Source organism: Schistocerca serialis, chromosome 4 (genome assembly GCF_023864345.2).
Source record: "Schistocerca serialis cubense isolate TAMUIC-IGC-003099 chromosome 4, iqSchSeri2.2, whole genome shotgun sequence".
Classification (NCBI taxonomy): Eukaryota; Metazoa; Arthropoda; class Insecta; order Orthoptera; family Acrididae; genus Schistocerca; species Schistocerca serialis.
In genome coordinates this window covers 137,220,641-137,238,239 of record NC_064641.1, presented here as the reverse complement: position 1 = coordinate 137,238,239, position 17,599 = coordinate 137,220,641, and the positions used below count along the sequence as shown (strand labels likewise).

Sequence of the window (17,599 nt, the reverse complement as noted above, 5' to 3'; positions counted from 1 at the left end):
ATGCCAACAAGTGAGATGTGAGACGATACAAGCATTTTTCAGCTGAAAGTGGATAATATGCACAAAAATAAATATATTTTTCCCCTTTACACAGAAGGCCCCATATACACAATGTTCACTTTGACAAGGTTACCTTATTAAATATGGTACTATTATAATAAGCATTAGATATGCAATATATCTCTAGTCCACATAAAAGTTTGATATAAAAATCTCAACATCTGGAATGTTGCCACATTAACACTATACAACCATCTTTTGTAATCACTGCAGTTCAGTTTCCTGCACAATGTCTCGAGTAACAAAGAAGTCCTTATTATAACTATCTGTTGCCTTCTACGGCAAGTTCCTTTGTAATATATTTTTCTACTACATTTACGATTGCTTTGGCTGAAGTTATGCAGCCATCAAATGTTGATTTAGTAAAGCCATCCCCACCAGCTATGAGCAGTGGCTCTTGAATTAATGTGATACAACCAGGACTTCCTTCATACACTGCAGTTGCTTGTGAATATCTCCATTTTTGGCATTTCACGGAAACTGGTTTGGGCCAAGTTGGAAATAAAGTGTTTATATGTTTCTCAATGTCTCTCTGCACATCTTCAACATCTCGTTCAATATTTTCTTCTCCGAATTTCACTGTGGTGTGAAAAACAACTGCAGACGTAGCTGAGCTATTGCGTTTTTTGTTGTCTATTGCAATATATCGTAATAATTCATCATCAACGACATATTTGGCAGACCAGGGGACATCAAATTCAAGTGTTTTGTCATAGAAATAAGCTACTGCATACCGGGAACTGTACTTCACAGCAGAGAGTGCTTCTCTCTTTTCCTTGTCATCGGAGAGAACACTCTCTACACAACCAGACAGCTGTAAAATTTGAGGGACTGGCATTGTCAGAACGACAACATCAAATGTATCTTTATAACCATCTTTCGTTTCAACATCAAGCTTGTTGCCGTTTTGTGTAATAGATGTGACTAGTCTGTTAAACTGCACTTCGTCTGCTGTCAAGAACTCTTTCACCAATGAATTCATTCCTCTTGGTGCCACATAATGAACTGTATTTTTTGGAAAAGTGTGCATCCCTTCTATCAAACTCTGCAAAGGGTGCAACAGTCCTTTCGTGAAACACGTACTGTATACAACTTTACTAGCTTCAATATTTTCGGGCACCGTGGTTATATACTGCGCTCCCAGATCCGCTGTGCAGGAGTCCATGGTTGGGCTTCTACTTGTACTCATTCGGCCGCCCATACCTCTCGCTTTATCCCAAACTATCACTCGACAACTGCTCCTACATCTTTCTCGTAAATAATAACAAGTAATTGCACTTGTTATTCCGGAACCGACGATTAGTACCTTTAAAGCCATTTGTTTAACACTGTCGACACACGAACCCACAAAACAACTTTGTTACACATACGACCTTCGCTTTGTGCTTCACACATTACAAACACAGACTGTTTGAACTAAATTCCAGAGTGACAACATTATACATTACGTAAAAGAAAACAAAACAAAGTCAAATTTAAAGCGCGAAGGAGACCAGGTTCTCTAAACATGCAAAATTCGCATTATGCTCCCCGCATAAAATAACAATACAACAAAATTAGTAGTGAAGTACACAAAAACGGAAGAAGAACGTAGATCATGTACTACGATGGCACAATAACTATCATTCTTACTATTATATGGACGTTACTACGCGAGAATCGTCTGACTGACACTGGCATATCCGGCTGAGTTAGTGTTTTGTTCGAGGCGTCTCGCGGAACTGTCAGCAGGTGTACGTAGAAAGAAACAGTAAACATAAATATACACAGTTTTTCAGTCGCTAGGAGCCAAATTGAACCACCAAATAATATGAGTAGCACACTGCAGTAAATGTTCACGACTTTATATAAACTTGTAAATAACGTTCTAGCAACTAGTTGTATACTGTCAAATTTCGAAACGTCAAGCATTTTTTGTGACGGCAGCCTGAAGAATATTTAATGACTCTTGGAAATTATTACAGTTTAGATAAATTCCTACCAGGTTATAAAAACAAATAAATCCAAAGCCATCTTGAACTGGGTTTGCATCTTTTAGTATCAAAATTATTCTATGGGCTCATCCACCTTTGGGTAATAAACTGCTAGGTTGTCATAAGATCAGATAGAGTTTTTTGGACGTAAAAAGGATAAAACGAGTTTTATTAATGTACACCTGGCGTTGAATGACAGAATTACGTATATATTTAACAAAATATACAGTTTCTTCGTAGACTGAATTTTCTACCTTTTTTTTAAGTACGTTTTAGTATCAGATGACATTCATCAGCGAAAGTAGCTTTGGATTGATCCCTGATCCAGCAATGAGTTGCGAACGCTGTGGTAGCGCACGTTCATTTAGGCGACTTATTTACTTGATTGTATTTTAGCACTTTCTTAACTTAAGTCTTGATGAAAATTTTGTACGTAATTTGATAACTACCCGTAGTAAGATTGTTGGGTTTAACTAGACCAATTTTTTCTTCCCTTGAAATTATACTTAAATATTTTTTTAAAAATCTTACGAAACTGGAGGAAAACAGATATGAAAACTACAGGCACTTTCATTTTTGCAGAATCTGACACAGATTTTAGAGGAATGGAAAATAACTTCAACCTTACTTTTGGACCACGTAACCCCATTGACTGGGTTATCAGGACCCCTATTTTAAATAAATGAATTACAGGACTCTATATATAAAAATTCATTGCAACAACGTTAGTAATAACGCTAAGCATACCATTATGATTAAATGATTTAATGAAAAATTCAGGGAAATAACAAGACTACTGCAAAATGAATCCAATGACATCTATCTATAACCAAATCATGTTTTCATAGCAACCCTAGTGCCATTTATTGGACTGGGTAATTTGGCAGTTATTGCACTTGAAGAAACAAATGAATTATTTTGTTGTGTAGCTTCAAATTTTGTAGTGGAAACAACTGTGTAAAAAAATTTTACTTCCCAGGCATCATTGTACAACTTAATGACATGAGCAACATAATAGCGAGTACTCGCGGCAGTTTTCCCTTCTTCTTTGACCAGATGAATTCCCCATCTTCACTATTTCAATTTTTTTTTTACCCGTGTACAGATCACCATCATAGGAATCAATGTACTGGACACGGTCAGCATCTTCAGAGTTGCTGCTGCTCTCTTCCAATATTTGGCATTTGACTGAAGGCTTCAGTTCACTGAATGCATGCTTTTTTGGCAACTGATTTGATCTTCTGCTTTCTGCTGCTGTGTCTTACTGTTGTACTGGTAAGGACAGCTGATTTTCCTTTCTTTCTACCTGTTGTCTTCCTTACACCACTCGCAGAATATGACCAAACTTATACAGAATGTGTAATTTCTGTTTGATGATCTTTTCTGATGTCTCCATATTGTCATCTGCAGGTTTCCTTTTATCTTCTAGCAGTGATTCATCTGCTGTGTGCTGCTGAAATATATCTAAAAACAAAGATGATTTACCAAACGAAAGCATTGGTATGTTGATAGACACACACACACACACACACACACACACACACACAAAAATCAAGCTTTTGCAACCCACAGTTGCTTCATCTGTGTGTGTGTGTGTGTGTGTGTGTGTGTGTGTGTGTGTGTGTGTGTCCGCGCACATACAGGGTGGTCCATTGATCATGACCGGGCCAAATATCTCATAAAATAAGTGTCAAATGAAAAAACTACAAAGAATGAAACTTGTCTAGCTTGAAGGGGGAAACCATATGGCGGTATGGTTGGCTCGCTAGATGGCACTGCCATAGGTCAAACGGATATCAACTGCGTTTTTTTAAATAGGAACCCCCATTTTTTATTACCTATTCGTGTAGGAAGTAAAGAAATATGAATGTTTTAGTTGGACCACTTTTTTCACTTTGTGATAGATGGCACTGTAATAGTCACAAACATATGGCTCACAAGTTTAGATGAACAGTTGGTAACAGGTAGGTTTTTTAAATGAAAATACAGAACGTAGGTATGTTTGAACATTTTATCTCGGTTGTTCCAATGTGATACATGTACCTTTGTGAACTTATCATTTCTGAGAACACATGCTGTTACAGCATGATTACCTGTAAATACCACATTAATGCAATCAATGCTCAAAATGATGTCCGTCAACCAAAATGCATTTGCAAGTAGTTCGCCTTCCATAATGTTCGCACATGCATTGACAATGTGCTGACACATGTTGTCAGGCGTTGTCGATGGATCACAATAGCAAATATCCTTCAACTTTACCCCCAGAAAGAAATCTGGGGACGTCAGATCTGGTGAACGTGCAGGCCATGGTATGGTGCTTCAACGACCAATCCACCTGTCATGAAATATGCTATTCAATAGTGCTTCAACCGCACATGAGCTATGTGCCGGACATCCATCATGTTGGAAGTACATCGCCATTCTGTCATGCATTGAAACATCTTGTAGTAACATTGGTGGTACATTACGTAGGAAATCAGCATACATTGCACCATTTAGATTGCCATCGATAAAATGGGGGCCTGTTATCCTTCCTCCCATAATGCTACACCATACATTAACCCGCCGAGGTCGCTGATGTTCCACTTGTCACAGCCATAATGGATTTTCCGTTGCCCAATAGTGCGTATTATGCTGGTTTACGTTACCACTATTGGTGAATGACGCTTCATCTACATCTACATCTACATTTAAGTGCTTGGCAGAGGGTTCATCGAACCACAATCAGACTATCTGTCTACCATTCCACTCCCGAACAGCGTGTGGGAAAAATGAACACTTAAACCTTTCTGTTCAAGCTCTGATTCCTCTTATTTTATTTTGATCATAATTCCTACCTATGTAGGTTGGGCTCAACAAAATATTTTCACATTCGGAAGAGAAAGTTGGTGACTGAAATTTCGTAAATAGATCTCGCCGCAACGAAAAAGTCTTTGTTTTAATGACTTCCATCCCAACTCACGTATCATGTCTGCCACACTCTCTCCCCTATTACGTGATAATACGAGGGCAGTTCAATAAGTAATGCAACACATTTTTTTTCTCGGCCAATTTTGGTTGAAAAAACCGGAAATTTCTTGTGGAATATTTTCAAACATTCCCGCTTCGTCTCGTATAGTTTCATTGACGTCCGACAGGTGGCAGCGCTGTACGGAGCTGTTAAAATGGCGTCTGTAACGGATGTGCATTGCAAACAATGGGTAGTGATCGAGTTTCTTTTGGCGGAAAACCAGGGCATCTCAGATATTCATAGGCGCTTGCAGAATGTCTACGGTGATCTGGCAGTGGACAAAAGCACGGTGAGTCGTTGGGCAAAGCGTGTGTCATCATCGCTGCAAGGTCAAGCAAGACTGTCTGATCTCCCGCGTGCGGGCCGGCCGTGCTCAGCTGTGACTCCTGCAATGGCGGAGTGTGCGAACACACTCGTTCGAGATGATCGACGAATCACCATCAAACAACTCAGTGCTCAACTTGACATCTGTGTTGGTAGTGTTATCACAATTGTTCACCAGTTGGGATATTCAAAGGTTTGTTCCCGCTGGGTCCCTCGTTGTCTAACCGAACACCATAAAGAGCAAAGGAGAACAATCTGTGCGTAATTGCTTGCTCGTCATGTGGCTGAGGGTGACAATTTCTTGTCAAAAATTGTTACAGGCGATGAAACATGGGTTCATCACTTTGAACCTGAAACAAAACGGCAATCAATGGAGTGGCGCCACACCCACTCCCCTACCAAGAAAAAGTTTAAAGCCATACCCTCAGCAGGTAAAGTCATGGTTACAGTCTTCTGGGACGCTGAAGGGGTTATTCTGTTCGATGTCCTTCCCCATGGTCAAACGATCAACTCTGAAGTGTATTGTGCTACTCTTCAGAAATTGAAGAAACGACTTCAGCGTGTTCGTAGGCACAAAAATCTGAACGAACTTCTCCTTCTTCATGACAACGCAAGACCTCACACAAGTCTTCGCACCCGAGAGGAGCTCACAAAACTTCAGTGGACTGTTCTTCCTCATGCACCCTACAGCCCCGATCTCGCACCGTCGGATTTCCATATGTTTGGCCCAATGAAGGACGCAATCCGTGGGGGGCACTACGGGGATGATGAAGACGTTATTGATGCAGTACGACGTTGGCTCCGACATCGACCAGTGGAATGGTACCGTGCAGGCATACAGAACCTCATTTCAAGGTGGCGTAACGCCGTAGCATTGAATGGAGATTACATTGAAAAATAGTGTTGTGTAGCTAAAAGATTGGGGAATAGCCTGGTGTATTTCAATGCTGAATAAAACAACCCCTGTTTCAGAAAAAAAAAGTGTTGCATTGCTTATTGAACTGCCCTCGTACAAAATGAGCTGCCCTTCTTTGCACCCTTTTGATGTCCTTCGTCAATCCCACCTGGTAAAGATCCCACACTGCGCAGCAATATTCTAACAGAGGACGAACGAGTGTAGTGTAAGCTGTCTCTTTAGTGGACTTGTTGCATCTTCTAAGTGTCCTGCCAATGAAATGCAACCTTTGGCTCGCCTTCCCCATAATATTATCTATGTGATCTTTCCAACTTAGTTGAATTGACAGCCTTGAGAATTGTACTATTTATCAAGTAATTGAATTCCAACGGATTTCTTTTGGAACTCATGTGGATCACCTCACACTTTTCGTTATTTAGCGTCAACTGCCATCTGCCACACCATACAGCAATCTTTTCTAAATCGCTTTGCAACTGATACTGGTCTTCGGATGACCTTACTAGACGGTAAATTACAGCATAATCTGCGAACAACCTAAGAGAACTGCTCAGATTGTCACCCAGGTCATTTATATAGATCAGGAACGCTTCCCTGGGGAATACCTGATATCACTTCAATTTTACTCGCTAAATAGAATGCGTGCAAAAAATCTGTCATCGTCCCGTAATTTCTCTTGTGCCCAGTGACAGAACTGTACATGACGTTCGAAGTCGTCGCCATGCAATTCCTGGTGCATAGAAATATGGTGTGGGTGCAATCGATGTTGATGTAGCATTTTCAACACCGACATTTTAGAGATTCCTGATTCCCGCACAGTTTGTCTGCTACTGATGTGCAGATTAGCCGCAACAGCTGCTAAAACACCTAATTGGGCATTATCATTTGTTGCAGACCATGGCTGACGTTTCACATGTGTCTGAACACTTCCTGTTTCCTTAAATAATGTAACTATCCAGCGAATGGTTCGGATACTTGAATGATGTCATCCAGGATACTGAGCAGTGTACATAGCACACACCCTTAGGGCATTATCATCAGAATAGCCATACATCAACACGATATCGACCTTTTCTGCAATTGGTAAATGGTCCATTTATTTTAACACGGGTAATGTATCATGAAGCAAATACCATCCGCACTGGCGGAATGTTACGTGATACCATGTACTTATACATTTGTGACTATTACAGCGCCAACTGTCACAAAGCGAAAAAAGTGGTCCAACTAAAACATTCATATTTCTTTACATACTACACGAAAATAAAAAATGGGGGTTCCTATTTAAAAAAGCACAGTTGATATCCGTTTGACCTATGGCAGCGCCATCTAGCGGGCCAACCGTAGCGCTATCTGGTTTCCCCCTTCCAGCTAGATGAGTTTCGTTCTTTGTAGTTTTTTCGTTTGATGCTTATTTCGTGAGATATTTAGCCCGGTCGCTATTAATGGACCACCCTTGCATACAGGGAAGAGGGAGAACTGATGACTTTTGAAAGAGGGGTTGGCAAGAATCTGTTTGTCGAGCATGTTGCATTGCTGTTATAGTTCTTTCTTGAGTTAAGAAGATGACTGAACTAGGTGGTGTATTACCCAGAATATAATTCCGTACAGTAGGATGCTGTGAAATTGTGCAAAGTAGGCAGTTCGGACAGTGCTTTGACAGAGAGTAAATGCAGACTGTAACATATTTTATTTAGTGTTCCATTAATTTTGTTTATATGTGTGTGCCATTTGAAGTTATTTTGAAGCCGTATGCCTAAAAACTTTGTTTCCGGAGAAGATGAAGTTTTGTTAGAGTTTATTGTCACACTGATGCAGGCAGCATGCATCACCTTTTAAACGGAAATTTAGGAATGTTGTTTTTTTGGTGTTTATCATAAGTTTATTCCCCTCAAACTATCTATTTAGCCGTTCTGTAGTCTTATTAACAGCTGATTGAAGCTGACTTGGGGTATTTCCTGTAATTAGGATGCTTGTGTCATCTGCAAAAAAAGTGTTTCTTTGTAACTCAATGTTCAGGTTTAGATCATTTATATACAAGAGAAAGAGGATTAGCCCAAGAATGGATCCCTGACTTCTGCATCTGAGAAGCTTGTACTGGTGTTTTCCTTTAGTTCATGTTTTTTTGTATTTTTTGTTTCCTGTTCGTCAAGTTCGAAGTGAACCATTTTAATGCAGTGCCTCTAATGCCATATACTTGGAGCTTTTTCAACAGTATGTCGGGATCCAGTATGTCAAAGGCTTTATTTAAGTCTAAAAAAAGCCAATGGCTTTTTTTTATCTATTGCTTGCAGGGCATTTTCTATAAAATCATAGATTGCACTGGTTGTTGATTTATTTTTCATGAATCCATGCTAAGAATCATTGAAAATTTTGTTTTTCTCTCAGAATTTCATTAACCTATTATACATTATTTTTTGTATGATTTTACTAAAGCCTGATAATAATGAAACTGGTCTGTAGTTTTCTATATTTGTTTTGCCTCCTTTCTTATAGATAGGGACCACTTTAGCAATTTTTAAACTGTCTGGAAATGTCCCTCTTAGTAAAGATGAATTTCCTATATCTGCAAGAGGAAGTGAAATGGTTTTAATACATTGCTTTATGATAATCAGGAATACCATCAATCCCTGATGACATTTTCCTATGAGCTGATGCGATGCTGATGATTTCATCTGGGGTTGTTCCATCAATGTAGATTGAAGAGGAACATGAGTGCACTTTGTTTTTCTGTTTCTTTCTGTTTTGTCACTGACTAGTAAATTATTTGTGATCTCTGCAAATTAACATTTAAAAAGATTTGCAATGTGTTGGGGATCAGTTATACTCTTGTTCTCTTGGTTTAGAGTGATATTTCCCATTTTATGGGATACTTTATTTGCTTCCTTCTTTATGACTTTCCATACTACTTGGCTTTTGTTGGCTGATTCTGTTATGAACTTATCATTGCCATTTTCTTCTTCTTCTTCTCTCTCCATCCCCCCCCCCCCCCCCCCCCTTTTTCCGTATCAATTTTCTGTAGTTTTGAATATATTCATGTATGTAACTGTTTAGAAGAGGGGATATGGTATTGCTTTTCCTGTATTTGAGTAATTCTCTTTTCATCGCACTTGATATTTTGATCCCTGTTGTTATCCCTAACTTTGCTCTTTTAGTTGTGCCTCTTAGTTCTTGTGTTTTGAGAGGGAATGCTATTTCAAAATAATCAATGAAGATGCCAGAGAATTTCTCAAACTTTTTGTTAGTTTCATCTACACTACTGGAAATGGAAAAAAGAACACATTGACACCGGTGTGTCAGACCCACCATACTTGCTCCGGACACTGCGAGAGGGTTGTACAAGCAATGATCACACGCACGGCACAGCGGACACACCAGGAACCGCGGTGTTGGCCGTCGAATGGCGCTAGCTGCACAGCATTTGTGCACCGCCGCCGTCAGTGTCAGCCAGTTTGCCGTGGCATACGGAGCTCCATCGCAGTCTTTAACACTGGTAGCATGCCGCGACAGCGTGGACGTGAACCGTATGTGCAGTTGACGGACTTTGAGCGAGGGCGTATAGTGGGCCTGCGAGAGACCGGGTGGACGTACTGCCGAATTGCTCAACACGTGGGGCGTGAGGTCTCCACAGTACATCGATGTTGTCGCCAGTGGTCGGCGGAAGGTGCACGTGCCCGTCGACCTGGGACCGGACCGCAGCGACGCACGGATGCATGCCAAGACCGTAGGATCCTACGCAGTGCCGTAGGGGACCGCACCGCCACTTCCCAGCAAATTAGGGACACTGTTGCTCCTGGGGTATCGGCGAGGACCATTCGCAACCGTCTCCATGAAGCTGGGCTACGGTCCCGCACACCGTTAGGCCGTCTTCCGCTCACGCCCCAACATCGTGCAGCCCGCCTCCAGTGGTGTCGCGACAGGCGTGAATGGAGGGACGAATGGAGACGTGTCGTCTTCAGCGATGAGAGTCGCTTCTGCCTTGGTGCCAATGATGGTCGTATGCGTGTTTGGCGCCGTGCAGGTGAGCGCCACAATCAGGACTGCATACGACCGAGGCACACAGGGCCAACACCCGGCATCATGGTGTGGGGAGCGATCTCCTACACTGGCCGTACACCACTGGTGATCGTCGAGGGGACACTGAATAGTGCACGGTACATCCAAACCGTCATCGAACCCATCGTTCTACCATTCCTAGACCGGCAAGGGAACTTGCTGTTCCAACAGGACAATGCACGTCCGCATGTATCCCGTGCCACCCAACGTGCTCTAGAAGGTGTAAGTCAACTACCCTGGCCAGCAAGATCTCCGGATCTGCCCCCCATTGAGCATGTTTGGGACTGGATGAAACGTCGTCTCACGCGGTCTGCACGTCCAGCACGAACGCTGGTCCAACTGAGGCGCCAGGTGGAAATGGCATGGCAAGCCGTTCCACAGGACTACATCCAGCATCTCTACGATCGTCTCCATGGGAGAATAGCAGCCGCATTGCTGCGAAAGGTGGATATACACTGTACTAGTGCCGACATTGTGCATGTTCTGTTGCCTGTGTCTATGTGCCTGTGGTTCTGTCAGTGTGATCATGTGATGTATCTGACCCCAGGAATGTGTCAATAAAGTTTCCCCTTCCTGGGACAATGAATTCACGGTGTTCTTATTTCAATTTCCAGGAGTGTATTTCCGAAACTTCCTCCCACCTTTCTCCTGATAACAGAGAGTTGAATGTTTCTATAGTGTATGTATTAAACTGTCTTGCTGTTATAGTTCTTTTATAGTTCTGGTTGGGCAGTAAGTGGCTTTGGATGGTGACAACTTGAGCTTTGTGATCACTAAGGCCTGTACTTATACATTTTGCAGTTCAAATTATATTCACAAATATCTGATCCAAGGTAGTAGCAGTAGTTTTTGTGATTCTTGTAGGGGTTGTTATAGTCTGTTTTAAGTTGAAAGTCTGTGAGGTTGAGCAATAGTTCTTTTCTTTTGCTGGTTCCAAGAAAATCAGTGTTGAAGTTCCCACAATGCACTATTGATTTTTTGTCTAGATGAAGCCTGTGTAGTACATATTCAAGTGTATTTAGAAATGTGTATAATTTCCATTTGGGGAGCGATAAATACATGCTACAACTGTATTTGTCTCACTGACTTCAATGAGTCTGTTACATAAAATGACAAATAAATTTGGTTGGTAAATATGTTAAAGCACCGCTTATGCTAGAATCTTTCAAGATGGTGTGAACAGTAAAAGCCAAAGGACATGCTATCCCTACAAGGTTGTAATGTTTTATGTGGTAATTCTGGGGACACTGGCAGGTGTTCCTGCAAAGTTATTCATTATATTCACTCGTGAGCAACTTACAGGGGTTAACTGAGCTGCTCCACCTAACCACATACTTTATGCTCCAGTTAACTGCACCTTCATTTTATCAGAAATCTTCAAAATAGGGAGAAAATGCACAGTTTATATTTCATGGAGTATCATAAAGCAATAAACACTGAATTTAATTAAAACAAAATTGTGTAATATTAGTAATTAAAATTGTAGGAGAATTTGTTTGATGTGAGAAAACATTGCTCTTACCAGAGGAATTCACATTTTTATATATATCAGCAAACTTAGCTAATATACAGCCATATACAGTCAAGTAGTACATCCAACTTAATGGAACAACTTTATGGTACTGAAAAATAATTTTACCTCTTGAATTGTTAATTAATGTGATGGTCCAGTTAAACTCGCAGTTCAGTTAGCCACAAACTCCAGAATAAAATACTGAACATTGAAACTTCAACCTTCTTAATAAGTTATACTGGATTGAAAAGTCTGTGGTGTAATGTTCTATTATTGTTGTTTGTTGTGAAATAATTATTCTGAAACTTCACTAAGTTCATTTTGCTTGCTGTCTGTGTTAATATTATATGTGTGTCCTGTATAAGACGTAAGTGCATGATATTTAAGTTTATCCAGTCTTGCAAATTCTGTTGTAACTGTCTTCTTTCTGTTCAGTGTACATTTAACAGGCTTATTTTTAAATGCCATGTCATTTTATTGGTCAATGGCCCATTCATATCCTGTAAGGGATTTTACAGACTACCATAAAACGGGGTGAATAGGATCACAGGGGTGAATAGGATCAATTCTGACGGGAAAACTTTAAAACAATAGAAAGTACACAGGATCGCAATAAAATATGGAAACCTGTGCATCAATCGGCAGTATTGCCCTTGAGGAACACATTCCCGAACATTTTGTGTTTCAATAGTGGCTACCCTGGCTTCTAGAGCACTGTAAACATGTGGGTAGGGATTCCCATGTTTATGTATGTTCCGAAAACTTGGTATACAGTGGTGTGTGGTCGGGAGTTGTGTATCATCAAAATCAGTGCTTCTACCGGGAATTGTGTTCCAAATTCAGGTCCTCCTTTGTTTTTAGTGAGTATTAAATATATTTTTAGATTTCATATTATTTTGCTCGAACAAACACACTTTTTTAAAAAAAATGGGGTGAATAGGATCGGTATAAAAAAACACTATTAACGGACTTACATTTGGTTATGGAATACTACCTGCTTGTGTTTTGAATGTTCATTCTACTTAATTTCCAGACTGATTAAAATCCCCAGAAATTACATTCCTGATCCTCGTGGGAAATCCTACACAAAGAGAAGCGAGGATGAATTAGCCCAAGCCAGTGCTGCTGTTAAAGGAGGGAGCAGCATTAGGCAAGCTGCCAGAAATTTCAGCATTCCATACACAGTTCTCCATCAACAGTTGAAGAATAATAATGTGCACCCCCAAGGGGGACAAACTGCACTCTCCACAAATGAAGATGCATTGATTGTGGACAGTCTTGCTACTTGTGCCGAGTGGGGCTATCCCTTTGACCAGTTGACTCTGCAGTTGTTTGTCAAAGGACTTCACTGTTAGCTTTTTGAAGAGGCACAAAGAAAAATTGAGTCTAAGACTGCCAGAACATAAAAAGAGCACATGCTTCTGTGTCGAGAGCTGTCCTGCGGGAACATTTTGATGATTTAGAGAAAAAAATTAAAGATGTTCCCCCAAGTAACATTGTGAATTTCGATGAAACAAACTTAGCAGATGATCCAGGACGTACGAAAGTGATTACGAAAAGAGGATCGAAATAGCCTGAGAGAGTCATGAATATCTCCAAAGCAGCAACGTCAATTATGTTTGCTGCTGCAGCAAATGGAAAACTGCTGCCTTTGTATGTTGTTTCCCACTCAAAGCACTTGTATGCTTCATGGATGGATGGTGCTCCCAAAGACACCAGATTTAATAGAAGTGAAAGTGGGTGGTTTGATGCTCAGTGTTTTGATGACTGCCTTATTATAGGAAGTTAGAAGGACCCAAAATTTTAGTTGGCGACAATCTTTCCACTCATCTTTCAGTGGCTTCAGTCGAGGCTTGTAAAGAGAATGGTGTAAGAATGATTTTTCTTTCCAAAAACTCTACGCATCTCACTCAGCCTCTTGATGTAGCATTTTTTCGTCCACTGAAGACCAGCTGGTGAAGCATTATCCAAAAATGGAAGTTGGGTTCTGGTTGTAAGGAGACCACCATTCCAATGGATATGTTCCCCAGATTACTAAGCCAGCTTGTGAGGGCTCTGGAAGTAAATGCCGAAAGAAACATCCAGGCTAGTTTCGAGAAATGTGGGATTCTGCTGTTCAATCCCGAGAGAGTAATCAGCAGAGTTCCTGGTGTTGAAGATGGTGGTGAAGGACCCGCAAATCCACAGGATGTTGATGGAGCCCTCATTGAATTGCTCCAAGAATTTTGAGGGAGCGATGAAAGGCCTGTGAGAATGGCAAACCAGGGTTCCAGTGCAGGCTGGGAAAAGTGTGTCACTACATGATTTCCCTGATGATGAAAAGAGTGACGCCTCGGACAAAAGTGACAATGTTTCTGGAGATAACGGCTCACCAACTCTCTCCGCCAATGAACGTGATAACCCAGGCGAGGGCACAAGTGCAATCAGTGGATCTGAAGTCGTCTTTTCGCCTTAGGAACTTCAGCCTGGTGGCTTTGTCATTGTTAGATTTGATACAAAAAAGGGACACTGGAGGTTCATAGGCACAATTGTCACTGTAACTGAGTCAGCAATGACTGTTAAGTGCCTTTGAAAAAGGTTGGGGAAAAGGACACTGTCTTTGTTTTCCCGGACATGGACGATATATGTGAGGTGACCCCAATACAAGTGGAGAGAAAGATAAAAGTCACTAACATTCAAAGGGGTCAACACACCTTTTTTGTGGATCCCATGTTTTTAGAATAAGTTGTAGCATTATTTTAAGTTTTCTACGTAAAATGTATTTCTTTTTTTCAATAAAATAATTATAATTGTATGTATACTTCTTTTTTTATTTTGCAATCATCTTTTACTTTTTTTAAAAAATAAGCCAGTGATCCTAATCACAAAACAAGCGTCTTAATGGAATAATTTGGGGAAATATTATGACTGATCCTATTTACCCCGACCTTCAGAACAATAGGATCAAAGCGTTTCAAAAATTATTAAAATTCGTCATAAACAATAAATAGAAAGCCATATATTGGATTCAAAACTACAGATGAAGACACACAAAATGACTTTTGTTTCATCGCTTTATATTATATTTAGTGCTCAAGTCCAAAATTTGATAAATGTTACTACAGCAGTTACACAATTAGTGTGACATGATGCTACTTTTTCGAAGTTGTTGGCAAATCAAGAAACAACAACTCTGTCATGGTCCAATATTTGAGTATTGAGACAATTTATGCTCATGAGTTGAAGTGGGGAATTTAATGTATTTTTACTTGTATCACTAACAACATTGCACTATTATTTTTACAGTTTGAATAGAAACATGTACTAACACTAACGACAAGGAAAATTGACAGAAAACTGGAAGAACTTGAGTTCAGTTCTCCATCCGGTCATCCAGATTCAGTCATGCATTCACTCACCCACCATCAGTTAAAGTTAAAACTAATTCAATATGAATATGCGTATGAACCAGAAAATATATTCTCAGCCCAAAATATTGTGATAAATTATGTTTCAGGTATCTTCTATAAGTGGTGTAAGGTGAATGCTGAAACAGCCCATTTGAAAACAATGTGGGCAAATTCTTTTCTATCTTTTTTCCCAGTTTGGTCACGTGCTCAGTGTCTAATGACATTGCTATTGAAATGACATAAAGACCTAATATTCATTTCTCTGCAATAACACCGACTTTTCTGAAAAAGAAACTGATGAATGATAGGTTGTTATTTTCTGTCTTTCTCCATCTCAAGATTGTCACTGAACAGATGAATTAAGAGATGTATATCAGTATGCTTTTTTCTATTTGATTTATTTATAAATCAGTAGAAGTCAGTAGACAGGGTAAAGCATACTAAGTTTTTAATGACAGACGAGAATCTTAATTGGAAAACTCATATTTTGGATCTTCTAAAGTGACTAGGTTCAGCAACTTTTGCAGTCAGAATAGAAATTAGTAAGCTAACATACTTTGCATACTTTCACTCTCTGATGTCTTATGGAGTAATATTTTGGGGTAACTCAACATTTAGACAAAGAGTATTCACTGCTCAAAAGAAAGTGGTTAGAATAATGTGTGGGATTCATAGTCGCACATCTTGTAGGCATCTTTTTAAAAGATTGGGAATTCTTACAACAGCCTCACAGTACATTTACTCACTAATGAAATTTGTTCTCAACAACATGGACCAGTTTAAAAACAACAGTGACATTCATGATTATAATACCAGAGAAAAGAAAGACTTACACTATCCTTTACTCAACTTAACTTTGGCACAGAAAGGGGTAAAATATGCTGCTACAAAAATCTTCGACAAATTACCAGATGAAATAAAATGTCTGACAGACAGCAGTAATAGCTTCAAAAACAAATTGAAATCATATCTCCTTGATAACTCCTTCTATACCGTAGATGAATTCTTGAATAGGAATAAATAAATCTATAAATATAGCATATACATTTTGTGCCACTTAAAGGGAATGGGGTAAATAATAGAAATATTAATCTTTAACTCTGTATTGTAAAAAAAAATCTTGTTTCATATGTGCATTTTTTGTGCACTTGACACGTTCCACATCATAACGGCTACCTTACTGTGTGGTTGAACAATGGAACATGCAACCAACTAACTAACTAGGGCATCTGAGTTACCATCATCAACATCAACAACATTAACAATAGTACCATACACAACATTACACTCCAAATGAACCCATCCCAGTCACTTCAGTAAACAATTACACTAACATGCAAATTGGTGAAATACCATTAACTAGTAATAAGAACTGAACGACACCACACATGTAATATGAATTTGAGGTATTTTGTACAATATTAACAACAGTGAAACAATAAGAGAGATTAATGAGACTGTACTTCTAATTTATTCCCATCCTGGATAATATTTTTACTTGCATACCCTTGAAAAATCTGCTTCATTCACTTTCTGGGCTGCTGCCACTTGTGAAATAGCACAGCCTATGTTGTGCACATATTTTCGGAATAGTACAACAAGAAGTCATTTACAAAGATAAGTAATATAGCAAAATAATCTAAAATAATGGATAACAAAGCCTGACTGGCATTATCTTAAGTCGTTGTCTATATTGATATATTCATGTACACTTAAATCTATGGCAGTAAATTTCACGTAGAAGCAGGCAATAGTATGCAAACAGCCGCGAGAGAAACTGAAGAATGTTATTGTGGAATATTTAGTACACACTGTGCTTTTTCTCAGTAAGTTAACTATGAAAAGGATAGATTGTTACTCACCATATAGACAAGATGTTGAATCGGAGATAGGTTCAACAAAGAGACTGGTAAACATGTGAACTTTTGACCAAAACCCTTTTTCTAAAGTAGACCACACACACACATTCACGCAGACACAACTCACACACACATGACCACTGTCGCTGGCCACTGAGGCTGTAATTTTTATTTATTTACTTTGCATTGTACCCAATGTGTTTTGAAAAATAATTTATGCCTATTGCTAAATGCATTATTATTATATGGTGATATCTCGCTTGAGCTGTTTGTACGTGTGAGCTGCTGGATCATTCTTGCCTCTCCATATCACTTAAGGCAATTACAGAGATAGTTTCATATAGAAAGTCGCAGCTGGCCTGCTGCTACATCTTTTCCAATCCATTTAACCTTTATACCGAAGTTAATCAAAAAGATCTGTCATTCCTTTCTTGCATTCATCAGTATGTCTTGTTTGTCCATGTCCTCTCATAGTTACAATGTAATACTGATTCTCTGT

General features: G+C 39.6%; 2 protein-coding genes across 3 annotated transcripts in view; one reads left to right on the top strand and one right to left on the bottom strand.

The window, feature by feature from the left end:
* Nucleotides 1-53: 53 nt before the first annotated feature.
* LOC126473275 (renalase-like) lies at nt 54-1,704 on the bottom strand. The gene has a single exon (XM_050100230.1). The coding sequence runs from the start codon at nt 1,376-1,378 to the stop codon at nt 323-325; it is 1,056 nt and encodes a 351-aa protein (XP_049956187.1). The 5' UTR covers nt 1,379-1,704; the 3' UTR covers nt 54-322.
* LOC126473273 (kelch-like protein 28) overlaps nt 1,702-17,599 on the top strand; it is a 153,927-nt gene continuing 138,029 nt past the window's right edge. The window contains exons 1-2 of one of the 2 annotated variants that reach the window (XM_050100227.1): nt 1,711-1,793; nt 8,899-8,997. In XM_050100227.1, coding sequence (XP_049956184.1) covers nt 8,995-8,997 — 3 coding nt within the window. In that variant the 5' untranslated portion in view covers nt 1,711-1,793; nt 8,899-8,994. Of the gene's footprint in view, nt 1,794-8,898; nt 8,998-17,599 lie in introns of both variants that reach the window. The other variant, XM_050100228.1, reaches the window with a different exon arrangement.

Coding starts and splice junctions, on each gene's coding strand:
- LOC126473275 (XM_050100230.1), bottom strand. CDS start 1,378: ATGGCTTTAAAGGTACTAATCGTCGGTTCCGGAATAACAAGTGCAATT.